At 37.6% G+C, this 25,811-nt stretch overlaps 1 protein-coding gene across 2 annotated transcripts in view; it reads right to left on the bottom strand.

Annotated features, from left to right (window-relative positions):
* Positions 1-25,811, bottom strand: part of NT5DC1 (5'-nucleotidase domain containing 1) — a 131,158-nt gene that overhangs the window by 31,611 nt on the left and 73,736 nt on the right. For both annotated transcript variants that reach the window (XM_032101527.1, XM_032101528.1), the window contains exons 7-8: positions 14,138-14,312; positions 9,588-9,685 (exon numbers count right to left, since the gene is read on the bottom strand). In XM_032101527.1, the coding sequence (XP_031957418.1) occupies positions 9,588-9,685; positions 14,138-14,312 (273 nt within the window). The remainder of the gene's footprint in view (positions 1-9,587; positions 9,686-14,137; positions 14,313-25,811) is intronic.

Here is a 25,811-nt window from a genome sequence, read left to right as displayed (position 1 = left end):
TGCTAGAGTCCTGAAATAAAAGTCAATAAAGAAACAACACCAGAAAGTGATCACAAAACTATGACTGAGGATTTTCTATAGATCTCGACTTTTAATGACCTCCCAATCATATAGTATATGTGTTTAAAGGCATTTGACGTGATTCTCTATGAAGGACGTTTCTTCCATTAAAATGAAACATAAACATGGCCTGAAACACTGGTATGCAACTGTCTTCCAAAACAAACAACTAGTCGCGCTTATCACTTTCAATATTTTGAAGTAATTACTGGATAACTATTGAATATTTTGATTAATTTCAGTATAGAACACATGAAGTTCATGGGTCCAATTCCTTGAAATTATAAAGGATATATTAATGAACCATAAAAATTAAATCTAGCAGAATTAATTGAAATAATATTAACTATCCCATTATGCTAAATCTTTAAAAAGGGCTAAAAGGATTTTCACAGTCAAGACTTATGAGTCCTTATTCAAACCCGGTTTACAGTTCTTCACTGCTTCTGGATTAGGACATTAGATATCTTAGGTGAATATGCAGATCTGCTGGAGATACAATTCAGGGGAGGTCATTCAATATCTTGGTTCCTTGGCTCAAGCAGAAAAGCCAGTGCTTTTATTTTCTACCATTTGTTTATCTGGTCTGCCTGTGGGTTTCTTGAAGACAGAAACTGACTCTTATCACATCCTTGCACAATACCTTAAAGAAAAGAGGTTTAAGTTTTATCCTTCAAGACCTTGAATATAACATGATATAATCAATAGCTGGGATTTTGTAGTAGTGTTACTGTAGTAGTTACTGTAACTCCTTTTGAAAATGAAGACATACTCTCCATACACAAAGAATTCTGTTTTGGAGTACTTGGCAATTATGCTAAACATGTTTTCCAGTTTTAACAAAAGGAATATTGTTGATACCATGCTTTTGAAAGCAGCAGTTTTAACTTTCTTTGAACTAGTTTTCTGTAATATTCTTATCAGCTCTGTGCCAAACACGCTATTTAATATCAAAGGTAATCAGCTGAAGCAACCCCTGCTGTCTTTATGCAGAAGCAAGTTGCAGTTTTTCACTGTTTTGATTTTTGGATGAATAACTTCTTATTCCTTTTATCCTCTGAGGTACTTTGAACACTATGCAAACATATAAAGACTTTGGCCTGACACATTTACTATAATTTTTTTCTTTTAAAGAAGGATGGGCATTGGAGAATGCATCCACAGCTCAGCCTTCATCTCAATGACAAAGCAACAAAGAGATGCCTTATTTCAAAGACTGTTTAATTTTTTTTCTTTTAAAAAAATTTTTAGATAGACAAGGAGTTGTTTGTGAACAACAATGGAAATAATGGGGCCTATCTTCCTATGAAGTTGTTTCTGCTGTTGCATTCACTGAATGTCTAATAGGGTGCAGAGTCTCACGGGTGCTTTTCCAGTAGCTGGGTCATTTGTAGCTAGGCTCTCATGGATGGATACTCAGATATCTAATCAAGGGGAAGTTTATACTGCAGCCTTTCTCCGTGTTGGCTGTGATAGACCCATCTTTTCCTCTCCAGCCTCTCGAGGCTGTAATATCTCTGAGAATGCTAGGCCAGACTCAAATGTGGTTGAAATTGCAGTATTGATAGAGGTTCGCAGTAGGGGATGGGCGGAAATTCCTACCCGCACATACCATGAGATTGCATAAGCCTCAATGCTTAGGCAAACAGAGTAAATGTTAAAGAATTAGCCTGTGTCCTGGCAGCTCTTCTGGCTAATATGGTTGAGCCAAAGGAGCTCAAGAAGGAGCACCAAACCAAATTTCCATTGGGCGGTTCAGTTGATAACAAGGTACCTCCTACGGCCAGATTCAGGCTGAAATTCTAGCCCTTGGCCCAGGCTCCAGGTTTACAGTGAATTGGGGTAGTCGGGCAATTCAACACAGTGCTCTCCCAGTAGAAACAGAAACAGAGCTTTGCTGCTTCTTATGTGCTCTAAAATGCTTGAGTGAAACCCATCATTAGTATAACAAATTTGTATAAATGATGTGATGACAATCTGGCCTCACAGCACTTCTGAAGCAAGTACCAGTAAAGCCCATTCAAAAAACAACCCCAAATAAACACAAAAAACCACACTCGCTCTATTCCTCCTGCTAGGAAAAGGGATGGCTTCTCAGCTCAGATTTCCACTGTAAGGAAAAAGTCATTCTTTGGCTACCATGTAGTCTACCTACTACAGAGTCACCACTTGAAGAACTTACACCAGTTTAACCATGTCACTGTAGTAGTGGATGCACACACCATCAGTGCAAACTGCAGAGTGCCTCTTGCATTTCACGACAGGTTTAAAAATGATACACTGCCAGTTAGTAATCAACTATGCATTGTCAACTTCTAATTCATTATCTCTGTAGTGGAACAAAATTGTACAAAACATTTGCTTTTATGAGGCAATGACCATCAAATACAGTAGCCAAGGACTTTGGAAACTATCAGAAAAAATGAAGCCTGTGACTTTAACAACCCGCTCTGCAAAAGGATGTGAGTCTCTGCTGGCCCAGCTTTATTCTGCTTTTTGCACCTGTTTTAAATGCTTTCACACAGAACTTTGTACTGAACACATAAAATCCAAAATCAAAACGGTCACAGTCAACTAAGGCTATGTTTATAAAAAATGAAATAAAATAAAATTTAACTGTTGGAAAGAGTTTGTTAACCCATCAGGACAGTTAAAAGACTCCCATCTAACCTATCCCATAGACAATTACAAACATTGATGACACAATAGGAAATAATCACCTCTATTCTCAAATGATTCCCAAAGTATTGATTTCAAACTACACACAGGTACTATCTAGCAAACCTTATAAAGATTAATTGGTAAATCCCTTTGATTACAAGGTAACATCTGTTGATTTTCTAAATGTTTGTCTACAGCACATAAATAATATCAGGAAACCAGAAGTCTTTGAGACAGCTGTTTACACTATCAGAAAAATAATCTGTGGAATGGCTGATACCTTGCAAAGGCAGTACACAAAGTGGAATAGTTTTAGACTAAGATCATTTAAACAAAGGGTAGGAGGTGAAACAGTCATCCAAGAGGCCTGATATTGTGGATTTTTTTAAACACTCTCTGAGCTTCTCAAGTGGATTATGAATATTTGTATGAAAGCAAACCCTGGTTTATGAGATGAAATTTGTATGTGTCTTCCACTGTCAGCTCTACTGGCCTCCCCTAGCCTGCTTTTCAGAAAGTAGAGTCAGGCATTGATTATGTTGCTAAAGAGGGCGTCAACTGAAGGAAGCATCTTTATAAGGTGCCTCCATAATCCTTCCAGTTTTTCATAATAAAAATTAAAAATGGCCAGGTTATACCACTGAATATGAATTATTTCTATATAATCATCCATACCAACCAGTTGCTTGATAAAATGAAAATCCCTGGCTGACATACGAGTAGGGAATTATTTCTCAGTGGTGGCTTGGGTATAGAACAAGATACTTCATCCCTTTCAACAATGGACCTCCTACTGCCAGCTTATTACAGAACCTGTTTCTGATATTAGAGCAGTAAGAGACTCTTCATCTTAATATCATCATCCTGCGACGTACAAAAAGATCTAGTTTTGAAAACTAGAGTACAAAATATCATTACTTGTTAGTTATAATACTTCTTTTTCTTTCCTAAATAGCTGGAAAATAAATGAAAAACAGTGCCAATACACTTTAAAGAATTGCTAAACAGCATTTCCCTAAAAAGAGCAGCATTGCTTTTAAGGGCCATAAGGCACTGTGGGATGTTACAACAATATAAAGGCAGTCATTTTAGAAGAGATTTGGGAAATGGTTACAGACTTTACACCTCTTGAATAATGCAGTGTGCAGCTAGCACAACCTGTCCATGCCACTCTGTCACAAGCTCCCAGCAAAAATGCATTATTATGTTGTCTCATGTTACAGAATATACCCAGACAGACTGATAGGAAGAAGCACCATCTCCAGAAGAATGGATACAAGCACAGCTGCATTACATAAAGGAACACCCTGAGCCACCGGAGGAAAAGATTACACAGGTGACCTTTGCTGGTGCTGTTGTTATTCTGCTTGTGCCTCCTGAGAGGTGCAAGAAGAGGGCCTTCATGGGCTTCCCTGCAAAAGGCTTCTGAGACCCATGGGAGGATGGTGCTGCATCCCTGCTGTGGCTGGAGGGCCAGCTGGGAGCACCAGTCTGCCCAGTACCTGGGTACATCATTTTAAGCTATCTGACATATTAGCCTTATTGCAAAAGTTCTCCTTGAGACAATGGTAGAAGTCAAAAGCAAAGACCTGAAATTCAAAAAGCCCCACCAGCGTGAAATCCCTTTCCTATGTATGTTTCCATGCACCACTCTGCTCTTACGCAGCCTCTTCCCAGGCTCTCCCTTCCCACCACCTGGCTCCCCCAGCCCCTCTCCAATTCATCTTTGCCCCACACAAACGTCCTTGTGCCCCCCTGCATTCAGGTCAGCAGATTTTCCTTCCCCCCCTTGCTCATGGAAGGAACAGTGGGCAGCCGAGCTCCGGTGATAAAGATGTGCAGGGAATCCACATCAAACAGAAGAAAAAGTCTAATTTAATCCCAGCAGTGGCCTGGGTCTAGAGGCATAGACCAAATATGTGGGAAATATGACAGTCTTTGCAGACTGAGGGCCACAACCCATGTATTTGAGTAAGGATTCACAGGTGCAACAGAAGAACAGGTTCCTATTGGGAGAGTGAGTTCTTCACTAAATATCAAGTTTCTGCATAAAAATACCAACAAATGTGCTGTCATATCTGTGATCAGCTAAGGCCTAAATCCAAAACTATTTTAAAAATTGAATCTACACTTAAATATGAAGATCTGATGATATAATGCAAGATAAGATTGGTAAGAAACATAGTTGGAACAACTAAAATAGCAAAAAAGACTAGCTATGCTTTCATGCTTTAACCTCACAGGCTGATGCACAAAAAAAGAAATATCTTTTTCTTATCAAGGCAGCCTTCACTGCGAGAGGTAGTAACTGAGATACCTATTATACCACAATCATAGCTATTGAGCTATATTGTAGATTCAATTCAATGCATTTTCGTTGAAAATTTTAACAGAATTTTCTAGAGGTGGCATTTATATTCTTCAAATGAGTGAATAATGCAAGACTATTTAAATGAGATATATAATAGTGCTATATAATGTTTTAAAAATTCCACATTTTAATATATATTCTATAGTTTTACTAAGGTCTTATAAAATTTACAGGGTAGTATTTTGATATTCTTCTGGTGGTAAAGACAGAAATCGCAAATAAAAAGAATAACCTAAAAAGAAGTTAAACTCCTTACACATGAAGAAAGGCACCTCCTTCCTCATCCTGGTCCTCAGGCCTAAATATCCTTAGAAAATAAATGCAAAACCTAGTTATCAGGAGAATCAGCCCTGATTCTCCACCCAGTTCTGTAGCCCATCTCCAGCATAATCAAGCCCAGATGTCACAAAAGATGGCAAAAGAAAACTCAAGTAGCAGACATGGGATCACCCCTCCTGAAGTCTTGAAGTCCCTAATAACCAAAGATGGTCTTCAGTCCAGAGGTATGGTGTTTTATATCCTGTCCCCTTATTTACTTTTCTAATTGGTCCTTTCAGCTTATACAATTTTCTTGTATTTTTAGAGGGCTAGAGAAGAAGACTGAAAGTGGAAAAAAGATTCTGCACAGAATTGTTAAAATGGCATCATAAAAATTAGAGGACCGAAAGTTTCTTAAATGAGAATGCTACATTCTGCAGCAGAGGCACCTTGAGATGGACAGAAATTCCAATTCAGGAATAAGGCACACAGCCTGGAAGTGTAACTGAAAGCAGGCTTCGAAATGTGGCATCCACTGGCACTCCATCAATAGGATTGTTTTCAGCCTATACAGATATATACACACACATATATGAGGCTATACATAAGTTTTTACGTATGTGTTTCAAATTCAGACACTGAACAGCCAGCAATACATTTTCAATTTATCAAAAAACCCCCAGATCAGAAAAGACAGCTGTGCATGCGCTGAAAATAAAAGATATATAAGCCTTCTTTAAGACCAAGCAGAATTCCCTGTGAATACAGACTTAGAGAAGGCTTTCAGGGAATTAAGGTTTATCTTTAGCATTTCAATTATAATTTTGGATTGTAAAACATATATTTGGCAATAATCAGAGCTGGCAGTCAGGCTGGTAATTTGATGTGCATTAAAAAGTGATGCGATAATGGGAAAGCTCTGCTGTCAAATGTTACAGAAATCTTCATGTATTGCAGTATCATATAATTCACAACTGTATTTTCTATTTATATTCCTTCACACCCTTAGTGGAATGATAAATTATTTTAAGCTGAATGTAGCTGTTGAAAACAAAGAAAATCCTTCATTGTCAACACAGGATTTACACAAACATTTTCAACCTGATCCTTAGATCCTGTAGCTCAAGATAATATTAGTACTTTCAAGAACCATAAGAAGTATTTCCCTATGTAAAAGAAAATATAACCTCATGAATAACAAGTAAATTATGGATTATTCATATTATGGTAGCAAAGTCTGGGGGTTTTTTATGTACAGCAGTGTTCTCACAAAATATATCCTTTGCTACATAACTTACCCCTAATTATAAAAACTGCTTTGCCAGGTTAAAATAAATGTAGCTGTCCTAAAATCTGCAAAGATTCACATAAACTGTTCCTCCACTTAACAGAATGGTACTTTGAAAGACAATTATGCAAAATTAAATAATTAATTATTGTGCTTTTCAGTGTCCCAGTCACACAAATCTTTTAGGCTTTCAAACAGTGTTTTGGTTGCTTTAGATGATGCACATCTTGAAACTCAAATGAAATACTGATGCAATTTTAATTGAGCAATTAAAATAATGTTTCATGGTTTCTAAATGGACTGGCTCTAAAATTACTTGTCTACTGAAAAAAAAACATTTTCAGAGCTGTTACCCAGTATCACATTTCCAGACAATGCCTCCTTTGTCATCTCATCCTGTTTCTCATTCTCCTTCAAATGCCTACTGAACACAATTGCCTTTTGAACTTATTCACTGAAAAGAATTTATCCTTCTCTTTAGTAAACTTCAAAACCTTTCCTCTAGTAAATCTGCAGCAGAAGTCCTGTTATAGACAAATAACATTTAGCACCAGCACACAATGAAACACTTGGGATGTTTGAAATTAAGAACACATTCCATATTTTGTGCCCTATCCTTAAGTCCATTTATAACCCAATAAAAGATGGTATCATTAGGAATTTATTGCAGCTCAGACCTACTGATGGTTGGAAGAACATGGCTGAGACTCAAATCCGGAGAAATGGATAGCAATGACAAGCAATTACTTCAGTTCATTTTCTACAACACATTTCTTCCTAGAACAAGCTTTTTTTCCCTAAATTACATTAGCAAAAGTTTAGTCTCTGTGCTTTAAGAAAATATTTATTATGATGTCCACCTATAGTTTTTTTACTTTTTCAAAGGAAAAATAAGTAAATTTTGTCTCCCTGATTTGCAGCACAATGGCCAAACTCTTCTGCCTGAAGTCTGTAGTGCCAACGGGAAGAAACAAAGTGGAAACTGAAATTTTGAATTTTCAGTGGTTCTGATATGAAAGAAAGCCTTAAAAAAAATTCTGAAAACTGGAAAACTGCTCCCCGTCGACATATCAGAAGCTTCACCGTATACTGTTTCAGCTGCTGTGAGGAACACAGAGGGAGGGCATCAAAATAAACATTATAGAAATGTATTATTATTTCAGGCACTTTCTCATATAAATGCCCCTACTTTTACAGTTTAAACTTCATGTACTCTTAAACAAGCTCTATGGTACTTTTAAACACACCTCTAAAAACCTGTCCTATGTGTATCATTCTTTGCTTTGAATGTTGTGGCTGGTCTTTCAGAAGAAACCAGTTACTTTCATTCAAATACAAATATAATAACAAAAAAACCCCCACTCCCAGGTTAGTAGTTACAATAAATTATTTATCTGATGATTGCTTTAGTTATGTTTGTGTCCCTTATCTACTTAGATAGTGAGGTGTCCAGAACAGAAACTACATTTTATTTAGCATTAATAAGGTATTGATGTAATGAGTGACTGACTGACATTTGAGCCCCGTTGCATTGTCAAGATATAAACGGAATGAAAACCACTAAGTCAATAAGAGGACTCCAGATAATGCTGTTCCTGTTTGAAAGCAGAAAAAGAAAGAGCTTCATGAAAATTGGTCCCTACAGTGTAATGTAGTGATTAAGCCAGTGCTACACAATATCAATGGAGAGAGTAACTTGGTCTTCTCCCTCTAGTCTGCCCTTGTTTGCACAAAAACCTCCACCTTGTCAAAGTATCTTGGAGCTTTTTGGCTGTCTATTAAATTTACTGAAACTGTCCAACAGGTTCAAAAGTTGCTGGCTGAATTACTGACAGAGGGACACAGCAGGATTTCCTTAGGAAGTCAGGCTAATCAGATTGTTTAAAAGAAATCCAAAGTGAATTACATTTTTCAGTTTGCCTTATACAAAACTAAATCAAATGGTTGCAGAATTGAGCCTTTTTCACCCTTTAAGATTTTAGTCCCCTCCCTCCTTTCACACAAACAGTTTCAATTTCCCTTCTGAGATACGTTTTTCTCAAATAGTCAACTTGGCAACTATTTGAACTAATCCTTTAAAAATCACACCTAAGATACTTCTTACTTATTTTCCTATATAAATATGTGAAACATTAAAATGTAGTTTCAATATATATTTCTTCTACTTGTTTCAGTTTTACTGTAAACGTTCCACAAGCAAAATTTCTTTTGAGCTGCAATGCTGACTTTCCTGTCATAAAATGATAAAATATGGTTCAGTGTATGCTGACTTAAGTTATTTTGCCTATAAAATTAATTTTCAGGTAACATTTAACCATAAAGGTATTTACCAAAATATGGAAGAATTAACTGTCTTCAGCAATGTTACATTGTCATTTGTACTTCAATGAACACTGCTCTTATAAACCTCTTGTGTTAAAAGCTTAATTACCTTATGGACAACATTGCCAAGTGTTTCAGATTGTTTTAATTATATTAACTGAGTACAGAGGCACTTCCTTTTCACCTACTCCATCATTATTTAGCCAAAGTAAACACATTTAATGGTGTCAGATTTCCATCACAAAACATTTCCTTCAGTTTTGCAATTTTATTTGTACAGTTCTCTGAATTTCCTTTAAATTCTTTAAATATTTCTGCTGTTTTTTTCCAGAACTAAATATTGTTTTGTGTGCATGACCCTGTCAGCACAATAAAGAAAAACATTCTTTTTCATTAATGATGCAGTATTTGAGACCCCATGTAATTTTAATTACTATCATAGCTCTGCCTTTCAATTGTCCTCAATACTGTAATTTTTAATTTCTCAGTGCTTCTCAGTCTTAACAGAATTTTAGGAGTCCACTTCCCACCCCATTGCCAGTGCTCAGTCGCCTTTATTTAATTTCTCCTTTTTTTTTTTAACCACAGAGGTAAGCAGATGAGAAGAGACTGACAGCTGCAACTTACCAAGAGTTCGGAAAGGTCTTTGGTTTGGTGTATGGGAGAAGAAACCAGGTTTCAAAGCATTTGTGATCAAAATGTCAAAATACTCTTCGAAATCATTCCTAGAAAGTAAAGTAAATGTGATTAGCTGAACTAACAAATTAGTTAAATGCCATACAATACTCTTTAAGACTTAAGAAAATAACAAAGTACTTCTTTAAGGCACTTGCTTCTGCCACTTTTTTTTTTTCAGTGCTTGTTCAGTGTCACTATTATCCATATTTTCCTGAGGTAGTCAAAAGGGAGTCACACTTTGATCTTTGGGAACACTCATTATTTGTAAGAAGATGTTCCTTGATCTCAGGAGAACATGTAACAGATCATATATTTTTAATCTGAGATGGCAACGTATGCATAGACACGCACAGAAAGTTGTAAATGAGGGATATTCTTTTCAAGGAAGAACATATGAAGTGATGGGCTAGGAAGTAACTGAAGACACTTAAACACAGGTGCTTATATTGTTGGTATCTGTAGGGATGCACAGGCCTAAGATGCCACTAGCAGACAACAGAGATCTAATTTACAGCCAAGGAAAATTAAGAGTGTGATTTCACATATTCCAAAATTGAAGCACCATTTTGAAAGCCGAACTCCCTCTTCAGATTCCACTGGCTGCTCTCACTACATCCCTGCTGGTTACAGGGAGGCTGGACATGTGACTACAAATAAACACCCATCAGCTTTGAGTCTTCATCTACCAGCTGATTCCCACACTAAATTCAGATTTTTCAAAGATCTTTAGGTCCATATATACAGATTGTTATCTGAACTCTGGAAATCCCATCAGTTTAAATGGGTTTGAATGTCTCAGCATAATATATAAGAAAACATTCCTCATCTATGATGTACTTTATTTTATTAGAAGTGTTTCATTGCTTAGGTGACTTCATTGCCTACAACATCCAAAAAATGATGGATACTCTTGCATGGAAAAAAGAAATCACAGATGGCAAGTCCAAGATGGACACAGGCACTGAAATGCTATCAGCAGTACAGGAGGTTTGCTGGAAGTAAACTAGCTAAGTGTATCACTTTCAAATAATTCATGATCTTCCATAGAACTGAGATATCTTATCAAAAACTGAACGCTCTCCCTATGAGAGACAGCTTTTGGGTTGTGCTCAAAATTACATTTCAGCCTTAAAATAAAAGTGCCTTTCTAATGAAATTTTAGATTTGTCTAATTTTTCTCCACTTGTGACCATATGTAAACCGTTACCTTTTTAAGAGAACCATTATCAAATATTACAATGGTATGTTTTTAAAATTTGCTTCCATGTGGAAGATTCCAGACACTGAGCAAACAGGCCAGACTCTTCTGTCCTCAGGTGAAAAGAATCGACAGAGACGAACTTTTCAAATTAGGGTCTGGTGCAAATAATGTATCCATGGGTAAGTTAAGCTTGAATTCGCAAAACAAAGCAAACGTTTCAGGAACACAACAAAGAACAATTAACAAGTGAGAGGATGAGAGAATATGGCCTCAAGTTGCACCAGAGCAGGTTTAGATTCGATTTTACAAAAAATTTCTTCACATAAAGGGTGGTTAGACATTGAAACAGTCTGCCTAGTGTAGTGGTGGAGTCACCATCCCTGGATGTGTTCAAATAACGTGTGGATGTGGCACTTGGTGATATGGCTTAGTAGTGAACATAGAGGTGCTTGGTTAATGCTTGGACTTGATGATCTTGAAGGTCTTTTCCAACCTAAATGACTCTATGATTCTATGATTTGTGGAAAAAGTGGCAAGTGCTTTGTTTAAAAAAATTGAAACAGACAGAGTTTTCAGAAGATAAAAGAGTTTTTCAGAAGATTTGGTAACTTTTTATTGATCTGTTGAAAAATTATGCTTTCTGTGAGGAGATGCTGTGGCCTTTTTTGAAACAACATATTCAATCTCATGTTTTTATGAGGGACCTTGTGTTATGTTACTATGTAACACTATATACAAATCAAATCTGTTCCAGTTACTGCCTGTGTTTGGTAGAGTGGCCAGTGGTTCCAGTAAATAGCTAACACAAAGGGTAGGATGTATCTCATACATGTATCATAACTTCGACCTCCTAAAAATTGCACACTGAATTCAGACACCACAGACAGAGCCAGTGGAGAAACATCCACATTCTTGAAAGGTAATTCATCCCACTTATTTCGGACATAATTCTACAATGCAGAATGAATTGCCGAGGATAATGCCCAGTGGTTTATTTCCACTAACCACAGAGGGAAACAAAATTACCAGCTTCAAAAAATTCCTCACTTTTGGGTGGCTAACGTTCCTGAAAAAGTGAAATACACTTGGCTTCAGTGACTATGTGATGACTGAGTCATATTTAGGTGTGCTCCTGGCAACACTTAAACATTCAGTTAACTGGACACATGAGGACAGCATCCTCGTGTTAGGTAAGACGGAAAATTCACACCACGATGCTGCTGTGTGGATGAACTGGCACTTGCTTTCTTAGTTTTACATGTTTTATATACTGGTCCCAGCAGTATGTCTGTGCTCTGGCTGGGAAACAGTTCTCATTTGATTTCAAAATGAAGTTTTTTCTTACACTTCCTCTCCCTACCAAAATGTCTTCTAGTTAAGGACAATTTGGTCAGATGAACACAACTGGGATATTTTGCTCATGAAATAGTAAATGATACACTTAAGCATGAATTTCCAAGCACAGATTTTATGAAGACAATAATTTCTTAGTCAAAAAGGTGCTTCTTTAATAAAGTTCAAAAAACTAAACAGTTACAAGGTAAGGATATTAGGAGCAAGAGGCTAAAATTTCACATCCATCTCTGTTTTCCATATTTATCATAAAGGTTTTTTATTTCATACTATACAGTTTTGGACTTCTCAGTATCATACTGATTACCTGAAAGAAGTAGGAATAGAAATTAATAAAGGACTGTGTAGGTGCAATTCATAAGTGTTGATATCAGGAATAAAATGCAGTGTTGATGTCAAGAATAAAAAGCAGTTAGCCTGGTCAAATTAAAGTTAGTCAGAGGTAGTAGGAGGGCATCTAAACTATATTCCAGTACAGCAAAAAGCAGCACAGGTATGTAGAGTCTTTCAGTGTGAAATGAGAAGCCTGGAACAAACAAAACCAATTAAAAGTTTAGATTTTCAGGAAAATAACCCCACCCCACTTCAGTAAAGTTTAATGGATAGTGGAGTACTCAGTTCTCCAGAAGCTACTTGGAAGGCACACTGCATGAATCCCTGGAAAACATGATTGTAATAAATACCTTAGACCATCCTACCCTTCTGTGGAAAGAGAGAGTGGTGCAGTATCCTTCTAGTAGAATATCTTTTTTGGTGTTTGAAAGGCAACTGATCGTTCTGATACCTTGCTTACTGTCTTCCAGCAGGATTTCTACAGCTGCCTTAAACAGCTGAACACTATTCACCAAGGAATAGAAAGCCAAAATCATTATATGTGGCCAAGAATTTACTTTTGTACCAAATTTTCATTTAGGAAATAACTAGACAGATCTACACAAAATAGCTAATTCACAGGCATCTTGCTCATAAGCAGAATTCCTTTTTGTCAGGAGGTAGATTTGCCCCTCAAATGAGCAAGTGTAATGTTCATGCAAAGCAGTGAGAACTGGCACAGTTGATGCTTCATTTTAGCATTTAGCCTAGAGAGTACAAAAGAGAAGTGGTACTGGCAGGACTGGTTTTGGAAGGTAGCTCTGTCTTTTACTTACCCGTGGTTTTCTTCTTGGTTGTTGCATTCGCTCTGATGTTCCCTGGCATATCCTGATAGTCGAGGTTGTCTCACTCTGAACTACTTTGTTTCTTTGATTAATAATAAATTAATAGTCTCACTCTGTCACCTACCACACTATTTGCATCACTGATTTTTTTTTTTTTCTAGGGGTGTAAGTGATGGCTCTGCTGAATTTCACTGAATTCGACTTGACCACTCATGTTCTTTATTACGCTAAAAACAGCTGTTGTGATCAGCAACTACAATCTCAACCAGTTGCCAAGTGCAATGAACTGTCTGTTTTATCTTTTCTGCTGTGATGAAGCACATTTCTCATGCACAGCCATCTTTTGGAAACCACTAATGGGAAAAGGAATTGGTAAGCTTTTCCTGCAGATTACTGCATGGAAATTAAATAGTACTACTAATTCCATTCACTGCTGGAGAAGCAAGAAAGGAAGTGGCTTAAATAAGACAGTCTAGCAAAAGTTCATGATAAAATTAGGAATCAGATGATGTTTATGGCCTAAAAAATAATTCCCTGGAATCTTCAACCCCATTATGATGCCCCCAAAAGGATGCAGTGTGCTGTGGGTCAGATACAGCTCACAGGCTCACAGATGGACTACTTTCCACAAGTACCCTGTAACAATCTACAAGAGAGGGGCCCACCAGAAAACTCAAAACCAAGTAATTCACCATACATAAACAAAACTCAAATTAGCTTCCCAGTAACTCAGGCTTATCTCCAGTCGCTGTTTGGCAGATATAATTTGAAATGGACTTTGCACTTACCCAAGAACATGTTCACACAGAAGCCTGCAGTAGTCACTGTGAGAACTGGTAATTAACAGCAGAATCTTCCCAGCATTCTTCAGTTGTTTCAGCCACTTTTTTACAGACTCAGGACATCTTTGTAAATATTTGTCTGGATGATTTTTCACTTCTGGGAAATACATCCCACAGTCTTCTAAAAAAATTAAAACATAATTATGTTATCCAATTTTGCTCACAAACCACTTAATCCACAGAACAAATATCCTTTTATGTGCAAACAACACAATTAGAACAAGGCAAAGCAACGTTTAAAATTTTCTCCGGGCTGTAACTTAATATAAACCAAAACCCCCAATCAAACCAAGAGGATTCATTGTAGCAGAAATAAGTTTGCATGACTTTTCTCTTTTACTGTGGAATTTTCATAATTATTTTGTTTGATGTTCTTTTGCTCATAATGGTTTATAGCAAAGAAATTTCAGATTATAGTTTTACGCAGGAAATAATTATTTCTTTTTGCCGTTGCTCAATTTTTGGATACTCAGCTTGTGATTGTAAAATAAGCTAAATGTTTAGAAAGTGGTAAGGACCCAAAATTCCAAAGAACACCTGTTCACTTACTTCTGACACTTTACATTAGCATTGACTGATCAGTAACATCCATTTTATTACTTTTGCATTTTTCTCAAGTAGCACTTTATCTATAAAAGGTTGATAAAGTGGCAAAGACTCCTAAGTATTTGGAATACTAGGAACAGATGCAAAAACTGCCCTGTTCCAATTCGAGCTTCAATAATGTTCTTTTTGCCAAATAAAACAGCAATAGAATTTTGCAAATACACTTGGAATGTAAGATTTTTAAAAGTGTGCAAGAACACTAACTTGGCAGTAAAAGTTACCTATTCATTAAAGTCACGAATAAATATTCATCTTGTTACAGCCCATAGCTGCTTTACCAAGATGTCAAACTAACATTAAACCTACCTACATATTTCCTCTGTGCTCAAACTCTCTATAACCAAGGCTGTCAAGCTAGTTAAAGCTTTAAAAAGAAATACAATAATTGTAGAGACAGAAATGATACCAAGTGTTTGGCTCTCAGTCTGTGTATGTTATAGTATAATGAACATCATCATAGATTATTTTTCTTCCAGCACTTGTTCTATATGAAACTGTGGTCAACTTAGCTGAATGATTTAATAAATCCCAGACATTACTTAGCCTTCTGGTATGTGAGTAATGCTGTTCTCTAGTTCGAAAAAAATAAGTTTTAAACCACTTGAACTTCAGCTATTTAATGAAAGAGAACATGCATGTTTGAAACACTAGTATCAAAGAAAGACCGAAAGATTCTGGGTGCTAAACATAACACTATTTCATATACTACACATTCAAACATCTACAGATGGCAGGGAACAAAAGTCTTCCAAAAGAAGTTTCAAATTGGCTCTTATCCCTGGAACCAGACAGGAGGTAAAAATGTATTATTCTGTACTACGGCTGACAGATTTCTTCCAAAAAGGTGGACTAGTATATCTGAGGAGAGTCTCTCAAGCAAAATCTCCCAACTCACAACCAGGCCACTGTTCCAGTTCTTTGTTGTATTTAGGTCAGGCTGTGTAACAGTGTGTACTAGGGGAATAGGAGCCTGTTCCTGCAGCCAGCATTATGGGATGCCATGACATTTGCCTTGAGAGCTAGCCAAGAACAATGATTCTTTTGATTAAACAAAGCAGATTTACGAAAGAAGGTTTCCTGTTGTGTTTTTCCTCCTTCTTTCCTGGGGCATGAATATTGTTTGGGATGAGCAATAGAGTTTCTAGGAGCATAAACTTCTTTTTTTCCCCCCTCCATATTATAACTAGCAACAATATTTCATATGCTATGCTATGACAATTTTTCTTTTTTGGTGTTTTGGAAAGTGCACAACATTAGATGAGAATGAAAGGGGATACACAAACAAAGCAGGCTTGTCATTAGCTCTCAGAGGTTCAAGAAATTAAAATAAAGATGGCAAAGCTCATTTATATAACCAGTGACCTATCACTCTTTTCACTCTCAGACAGAAAGATCTGTTTTACTCCTGGACACTGCATTTTTCTTTCCTTATGAAATGCCTTCCACTGTCCGTGACCATTCTTTGATGTGCAATTTAAAGACTTTGAGTTAATTTAATCAAAACTGTCTTATTTCTCCATAATCTGTGCAGTATGTTCTACGTGACAAATCTATTATATTTGGCCTTTGAGCTACATCTGCATTGGAAAAGGCCAACAACTCTGGGTTCAATATATGAGCTGAAAGAGGATCTTATTCTAGCTTTCTATCCAGACCCTGAAGCCCAGCTGTTAATTGCAGACAAGCAATGAATCAGTTCTTGACACTGGGATCTGAAATTTGCCCCTGGGCTATCTGCCATATCAGGCAGAGGCAGCTCAGAAGAATCCTCATTAAAGCATACTCTACTGTAATTAGGCCAGCATGGCCCAGCAAAGTAGAGTTTGACTTAATTCCTAACATACTATTGCATCTGATGAAGACAGTTTGGTGGAATACAAACTCCTACCAATAAATGAGTTTAACCACCAAAGCTTGCAAGATTTGATTGAAAGCCAAATAAAATAAAAGCCAAAAAACTTGCTCATTATCCCAGAGCAAGAGCCAATTTTGAGGAGTACAGCAGAGCCACAGGCACCTTATTGGCAGAAAGAATTGTGGAAGCTTTAACATGTGATGGAGAAATAGCATCATGTCAAACCTTCAAATGAAGCTTTTTTCCCACTATGGCATACGCTGCACTGTGTTTTTCTAAAGCAAACAATAAAAATAGGAAGAAAACTCAATTAAGCAAAGCACCAGTGAGAACTGAGAAAAGAAATAATTTTATCAGAGCCAACAGAGGAAAGCAAGAATGAGTTAACAGTAATAAGTGATTATACAACTGTCATACAGCTCCGTCCTTGAAAACCAAAAAAGTAATTCTTCAGAATAACGCTGTTCTTGAGAAATAAGAAATGTCCCTAGCCTGTTATACCTTCCTGATAATTCTTAGGGGCCATCCAAATTGCAAAATACTCTTAAAAATGGAACTGTAAGCAAACTTTAGAAAAGTTTTATTGGTGCACAAAGTCAGTGTATCAAAGTGGGGGACTTATGGTCACTGCCAGCTTTACAACGGACGGTTTGCTGTCTGTACACTGCCTAAAATAAAATAGCTACATTTTTTCCTCTCTGTTTTATGAGTATCACTTAACATACAGCTATATGGACATTGACATGTATAAATGCACACCCACAAATCAGTGAAAGCAAAACATTAACAAAACAACTATCCTGATTTTCACCTCAAAGTCTCTGTTGTTTTCAGTTGCCTTCAAGCATGCCAAAGCCTTCGTTAGTAACCTCTGGCTCTTTGGCAGTGTGAACACTTACTCAAAAATACCAAGAAGTATTTAATAAAAAAAAAAATGCAACAAGAAGACTGTGACAATCAACATAACAATCAACATATTTACCCCCTGTGATTTTATGAGAAAACTTAATCCAATGATGAGGAGCAGGAAACTGAATGTCTAAACATTTTATACACAACTTTGGAATTTATTACATATATGTTACCATGGAAGAAATGCAATTTTTTCAATTTCCATTCTTGTTACTAAACAACTTGAAGTTTATCTCAAATCTCTGAAATGCAGCCTGGAATAGCAAATTAGCAACTAGCCTCTGTAGGGATTTATAATCATCTTCCAAATGCACTTTAAAAAACAATGACTGCCTTTGCAGTCCACTAAATATCCTTCCAGAAAAAAATATACACTTTTTAAGATGAAGATAGAAGCAATTAAAATGAACTGTCTAGAACCAGCACATATTAAAGTCCTGCCAGAGCCTCCTATCAGATCAATGTCCTGCTGTATTTTCAAAGCAAAATAATTTCCTCTATCTATATTATCAGAGGTTCCCTTGTGTCCAGTTTGGAGTTTGTTTTTTCTTGTCTTACCTGACATTTTAATTTAATCAGGATGTTCTTTGCATTGTCTTGACTTGCAGTTTAACTGTGTGTAACACAGTTGTGATACTGTGATGGGAATTATGTAGTTGGAAATGCTGGAAATGCAGAACCCCCAGACCAAATTCAGAAGGAAGCTGTACACTGCTTGTCATGTCTTCCAGCACAGACAATAATCCAGTCCTTAAGCCAATCACCCTCCTCTACTACAGTCACAAAATTACTTTATTGAAGTATACAGTTTGATGTTCTAATATAATACATGTATTTGTGGAAAAAATAATTATGGATTTCTCTTGTGCTCTGCATTACACCACTTCTCCCTGGCAGCGTCAGTTCATGCCCACTGGCTCTGGACTCCTTTAGACTCAGTGTCTCTAAATCCACACTGCCAGGACACTGCAGTTTTCATCCCTTATCTGTTATTTGGATTATAAAGTGGGCAAATGTTCAAGAGGTATGTTTCTGGCAAGGTTTCAGCCCAGAACTAAAACACAGGAACAGTGTATTTCTTCGTATTGTCACTGCTTCTAAGGGGCACCTACTTGATTAAATTAAAAATAATTTATCCGCTATTTATACAATTTAGCTAAGCAGAGAAGTATGAGGCTAAAAAAATCCTAGAATTCAGCCAAGAAAAATAAACTTTCAGCTGCCAATTTGTAGCTTGTATTTAGTGGCTTTAACAACTACCAATCTCTTACAATGAAAGTAGTATTTGGGAATGTGACTTTTCTCTCTTTTAAACTCAAAGGCAATATGATAGCTTACCTATTAATACCCATAGCCAAATTCTCTATAGTTCTGCCATGAGAAAGAACTTATAGCTCTTCCCTAATTTTTGTCTTAATGCCGGCTTGCACGTAACAGTTATTAATTTGATTAACAGAGTAGAATTCCAATAAATGTTACAGTCAGCAGATACAGACAACTATATTCATTGTTTATTCCTATCCACTGTAGGCTTACAACACTTCAGGTTTCTAGAGTGAACAGAGGCACTTCTTTCACCATTGTTGCTGTCTTCTTCTCCTGTCTAAATAAACTAATCTAACAACTATCATGAGCATTTAACAGAAACACAAGAAAAATACCTTCATCACAGAAGATTCTGCAAAAGAACTTAAATTTCATCTAATGAAAGCAAGTAGAGGAGAAAGGGGGTGATGGCAAGTTGGCTTTTACTTCCTTTCGTTTAAGCTGAAGTGTGTGTTCTAGTAGGAGCAGCAGAAGCAAAATGAGAGACAGAGGGAAGGAAATGTTAACATAAAGCAAGATAAGAAAAGATAGTGAAGGATGACGCAGGGATGACTGGACAAAATATGGTTACATTCTGGAGGCCTGGGATGAGGCAGATATCAGGAACAGGGAGCAGCAGGAAGAGATAAATCACTCTCTCCTTCCCCCAGGAGATTAAAAACTTTTAAAAAGAGAATAAAAGGATGAAAGTCCTAGAAGATAGGAGGTTAGGAAGAGGCAAATGTCATAAGAGCAAAAATGAGGCGCGACAGATGTCAAATATTCCGAGTTTTTATGTTTTCTGCAATTGTCTCAATTCTTTAGAAAGACTGAGAAATTCTTTAGAAAAACTGTACTGTTTCTTAACAGGTCAAAAGGTTAAAGATCCTGGTCCAGTTCAGGCAGAAAGAACACCAGCTATTCACACTTCTTCGTTTATTAGGAGCAGACATCAAAAGAAGATACTAAGTTTGGAGACAAGGGAGATTTTAATATTCTGGTACCAAATTGCTCATTCTCATCTGAAAAAAGAGAGAAGCAGAAGAGGGGAAAAAAAGTAGTATGGGTGGGGTGGCCAGTGGAGACCAGAAATTCAGGATGACACCCCAATGAATTGCTGCCCATCACAAGGCTGAACTTTGCAACCTGATGAACCTCTCCTTGTTTTAGCTAAGAATTCGCTTATGTGCCCAGATATATGAGTAGCTGCTTACAAAACAGAGTATCTTTCAAACTGCTCTTGTATATACAAATGAAACACAAATGGGATAGAAAACGGGGAAAAACCCCCCAAAAATCAGACAGAAGAGAGGAGGTAGGAAATAGGAGGAGAAATGAAAAACAAACCAGTATTAAGGATAGGTTGCATTCTACTAATAATGCAAACCCATAAATAGGGCACATATATTAGGATGTCAAATCAAATTAAAGAGAAAACTTTTCCTCCTGTGTTCTCAGAAAAGTAGGGATTTTTATGATCACAATGTAAGCACTTTGCATGGGGCACTTGAGTTTTGAACTAATCACACATTACCAGTGGAACTACAAGATCAACTGGTTCTTCATTTGCTGCTTTTCCATGTGTTAAAGAAGATGTTTACTGCCCGTGTAACATTAACATTCTCAGTATTTTTAGCAACATCCAGCTCTGGTCAGGCAGAAATAGATCACATTTCCTAAAATAATAAACAATTTTCCAGTGATGACAACTCTGTGCTCACCTTGATTAATTTCAAGGGGTTGACCATAAGGAAAGGGTCCATGGTGGGCTAGGAAAAACATGACTACTTGGATTAATAGTGGCTGCAGTGCTATATAAACACTTAATACACTGAAGGAGACATTTTAGCAGAACACACACAAAACATCACCTCTGCAAATATTTCATGGGTCATTTCCTCTTCTACTTATTTTCTACTCCTGTGGCCTATGAGAAATTTACTGCAAAATTTAAAATGCTTTGGTAGCTAAAGATAGCTCTCCAACGAAAAATGGTCTGATTGACTAGAAATTTTCCTAAGGAAGTTAAGAGTAGATGTTGTTTCTACTGGCTTGATATTTTAAGGCAGGAACCACCACTCTTCCTCCTTTCTGAGGTGAGGTTCCCGTGACAAAGGCTGTTAGGAACAGCACAGAACCTTTAGCTATATTTAAAGGGAAGTCCTAATGTCTAAATTAGAAGGTATTACTGCTCTGACATCTTAGCTGAACATCACCCCCTCCTTCCCCCTGTGTAGCAGGGGGTAGAACCAAAGACCTCTGATGGACAGCCCAGAACCTCATGGATGTGCAAGGTTTAAGGGCTGGCCCTAACCAAAGTCAGCTTCAAGGTGAGGCTGCATAATTTCTTGAAAACCTAGCTTATTAACAACTTTTCCCCAAAAATTTTTCAAGCAAGCTTAAAAAGTATCATTTCCTGACACCCCCCACCATTTCCTATCTGGAAGAACCCCATTCAGTCTGCCCCTAACCTTCACCCTCCTTCTTGTTAGCCCTGCCTCATGTCCCGCCACATCAGCAGTGTCCTGGATGCAGAACAGTCAAGACTCCTAGGAGCGCAATGCCACAGCCAGATGCTGGCATGGCTTTTGCATGTAGTGTTACTCCTACTTCTTACTGAGGTCCATGGGCACTGAAAGAGAAATCCAGGCTGTTTTCATATGTTTTCTGTTCTTACTGGTGTTCCCAAATGGCTGATTTAACTGCCCCCACAGCCAGAGTCAGACCCACGCTGCAGTCTTTGCCCTATCTCATCCCAAGCTTGCAAATCCCTTCCTTTAGAAAAGGGAAACAACACAAATAAAAAAACTTATGAGAAGCACATCTATATCGCAAAGTCTGCAGCCTGACTTCACCCTGACTGCTGACACATGGTATTTGTAAGGAAGTTGTCTTGATGTAGGTAGTTTGAATGACCTTCCATAGTTTTGTATACACAAATCCTGGAGACAGAATTTCTTTCTTTCTTTTCTTGTTTTTTTCTTTTCCTTCTGTTTTTATGTTAATATTTATATCAACACAGCAATGTTTCCCCAGTGCACTACAAAGCAGGAAGGATGTACTTTGGAGGTAGGACAGGATCTGTTGCTGCATTTTAGAGGAAATTATTTATTTCTCAAAAGAATTCACTTCCTTGCTTTACACTACCATGCTAGTTTGCAGCGTAACAGACCAGATTTATCAAACTGTATGAGACCAGCCAATTTCTGATGACACTCTGGCAACCCATGGGATGAGCACTAAACTTGTGCAGAGGTAACTACCCTTTGCTGGACAAACATTCAGTTAAATTAGTCTGATTCTCCAGATCCTCCCTACTGCACTGTGTGAACAATTAAAGTGAATAATCTGCAGGTAGAAAAATCTGCTCTATTCCATTGTCAAGAATGTCTTCTGATAGGATTCATGCAACACACTTACCTATGCTCGGAAGTGAAAGACTGAAAGGTGATACAGTGATTGCTCAAGGCAACACAACTGACATTTTTTCCTGCTGTTAAAGATTTATATGCATTATTTGTTATATAAGTATTGCCATTAATATTTACAGGAAGACAACCTATCAGTGGGAAATTACTATAAAAATTCTGGAAATCTCCATATATATTCAGCCTGCTAAAGGTACTGATCCTTATACACATATTTGTCATACAAACTTGCCATAGAAGTATATTTGAGATTTTTCTTTGATATACATTACAACTATTTGTGCTCAGCACCTACTTTCCCGACAAATTTTGCATACTTAGATGCCTATTAAACTCTACCTGTTGTCAATTCACCTTTAAAACACATCCCCTCGTAAAGACATCCTAAAAAATCCTGCAGAACAATTTAGGATGGAAGGATGAAATTGTTTTGTTCAACTGAATACAGCTAAGTAGGTGGGAAATGGGATCTCTTCAGGATGCTGCTGCAGTCTAATTTAACAGGAAGTTAAATATTCAAGTACTGTTTTATTTATGAATCTGATGAAGGTTACTTGAGTACATTGGCTTGTGTAAAATGTGCTTTTATGCTTGGTGTGGAAATGAAATGCATAATGAAGAAATAAAATACAGTAGATAGATATTTTACAATGACACACAGACTACAGTTGCTGATAAACTAAAAATCCTACTCAGATGTACTGCTCCACCAAAAAGACATTACAGGTAATCCCTGCTTCTGAGATCTCAAATTCAAATAGCTCTGGGGAAGAGATGAAACTCTTTTTGAAGCTTTGAAAGCATCAGCTACTTTGAGGCACTTGTTCCAGTAAGAAGGAAGTTCAAGTTCTCAGAAATATTTTTCCTGGAAGCAGCATCATCATCTACCTCTTAATATGCACATGCACATACTAACACACAAACAGAGAGATATATGTATGTATATTAAAGAAAAACAATATTTTTTCTTTAAACAAGAAATAATCCTTTTCTGTCTCCCAAGAAACTGTGCACTGCCAAGGACAAATGGTGTTAATTCCAGCCTCCTGGTCTGCAGTTGCAAACTTTCCAAATGGTACAGATGGACCAAGAGCTGCAAGCAGACTCCAGTTTTACTTCCTACATAACATTCTGATACAGATGCCACATCCACAATTCAAGAACAATCTGATGGGCAGTGGGAAACTGCAAGCAACAAGCACCACAAGAATGGGGTAGGGAGAAGAACTATGTATAAAATGAGGCATTTAAAATGTCTCAGAAAATAAGACACTTCAGAAGAGTGTGACCAAGGGGGATTTGTAACAGGCTATTCTCCTTTCACGTTTATGATTACCCTGTGTATACAGAAAGTTACTGGTCGTGTGCTTTCTGTGATCTCATTATTTTTATAACTTACCAGTAGTGTTCAACAATAACTACTCCTCCTGTAGGTGATGTACTACCTTCTGTTATGCTTACCATCACATTTTAATACATACAATGAAAGCCTTACTCTTCTTACCTGGGATCTCACCCTAGCTATCCTGTTAATACAGCTCTCAAATCACACACATACCAAGTGCTTTTCATGGTTCTGGCCTACAGAGCTACATGAATCTGGCTGAGGCTGCGGAAGTATATTTCCAGTCCCCATGTACTGAAGAAATATTAACAGGAAGATGTACCAAGAAGGGCCATCAGGATAAGGCTCCAAGAGCTCAAATGACAAGGACTCAGGGTGCATTCAGACCGCGCAGTTAGACGCAGTATAAAGGGATTCATTGATCTTTAAAAAGCCGGCACAGCTGGAGGAAGCAAGGCCTCCATGTGTGCGTATTTGCTCATCTCAGTAGTCCAGCCACACGGCACTGGAAAGAGAGAGAGCAGCTTCCCGGAGCAGGAGCTCGCCCTTCCAGGCGCTGCCTCCCTGCGGGTCCATCGGCCCGCTGGTGCCATCTAGCGAGGGCGGCCCCGCTCGGGACCAGCGCCGGCACCGGCACCGCGGAGGCGGCTGCGCCGTCACTTCAAAGCACCGCAGCCCCCCTGCTACCGAGAATCGTCACGCCGTGGCTGTCAGGAGCACGGATCCCAGCTATGAGTTTCTTCCCTTTTCTGTAGTTATTGAAACCTTCTTAAATTTCCAGACAAAACTTTTAAAAGACGGAACAGAACCGAAACGTGCAGTTCCACAGAAATGACCCCACATGGCAGTGGTCCTCGAACAGCAAGTGTCAGAGGTCAGGGCATGGGTGTGGAGGAAGGCTTCATGGAAAATACCGGGTGATTTGACAGCTTAAACATGAATCTAAGAGAGAAATAATAGCAGTCTTCAAGCATGTAGAAAACTCACGCTTGGGGCAAAAAATTAAAAAGGAATAATCTGTCCTCTGAGATCAAGGTCAATGAGTCAAGTAGCAATAATCTTGCACTTCTGTAAACCTAGATTAGAAATAATAATAAGGTTTCTGATTTGAATGGTACCAACACTGGAAAAGCTGCCAAGAAGGTTGTACGATCTTTGTCAGTGCAGGTCTTCAAAAAGAGGCTAGAAAGCCATCTGTTAGGAACACCTAACCCACCTCTTTGGCAGTGGTGTGCTAAATACAAGTTATCTTCTATAGTTCCTTAAAGAACTGCGACTACACATTACTGAGGAATGTGCCCCCCCCACTTCCATCCATTGCTTTAATGAGTGATGCTAGGGTCCATGTTTACCAATGTGATATGGATAATGATACTTTGGGTCACATCAGAAAAATTTACTAGTAGGCAGTAAGAGGAATGAATTCAGCAAGGAGCAGCAGCACAGCTCTGTTAATAACAGTTTGCTAACCTGAACAAAAAGTCTGAAACTTATCCAAACAAAAGAGAGAGATACAGACTGCTGACTTCATGCTACTTTCATTGCAGACCATCCCTTTCCTATTTGTACCAGCTCATTTGCCGCAGGAAGGTTGAGAGAGGAATGCTCAATTTCTAATGCCATTTTCATGAGCACAAAGACTCCATTTTTTATGGCAGAGCGATCAACTTGAGAACAAAGAAAAAATCTGCTTTCCAGAAATTTAACAAGATGTACAGTCTCCATTAAGAATGCTGAAAAAATGGCACAACGAAATTAAATTATTTTATGCAAAGCCTGTGTGTTGAGTTCCTCACTCTCTTGTGGAGAATGGAAAAGAAGAAATTAGTTAAAATTATACCGAAAGAGCTGTTGGAAAGGTCATTGCTGGTCAATCTGTCAGGAAGAATTTTGGAGTTTATAGTCCAGAGAAATCTATTTAAAAGTTATGAAGAACATTTTCCTGGGTGCTTTATTTGTGATTCTGTATTCTTATCTCTCCTGGTTTGATTCTTCATCTGTTCTATCATTATCCAAACAATGGCAAACAGGTGAAAAGTAAACTTGATGTAAAATAAAACCCAAATCAACAATGACTAACCCAGATTAATTCCAGGAGTGAGCATGAGGAAGAAAAACGGTTTCTGTAAGCATAATTGTGCAAGAAACAGCTATTTTTTTAGCTCACAA

Source organism: Corvus moneduloides, chromosome 3, assembly GCF_009650955.1.
Source record: "Corvus moneduloides isolate bCorMon1 chromosome 3, bCorMon1.pri, whole genome shotgun sequence".
Lineage (NCBI taxonomy): Eukaryota > Metazoa > Chordata > Aves > Passeriformes > Corvidae > Corvus > Corvus moneduloides.
Note: the sequence above shows the minus strand (reverse complement) of the source record. Positions and strands in the feature narration are given on the sequence as shown.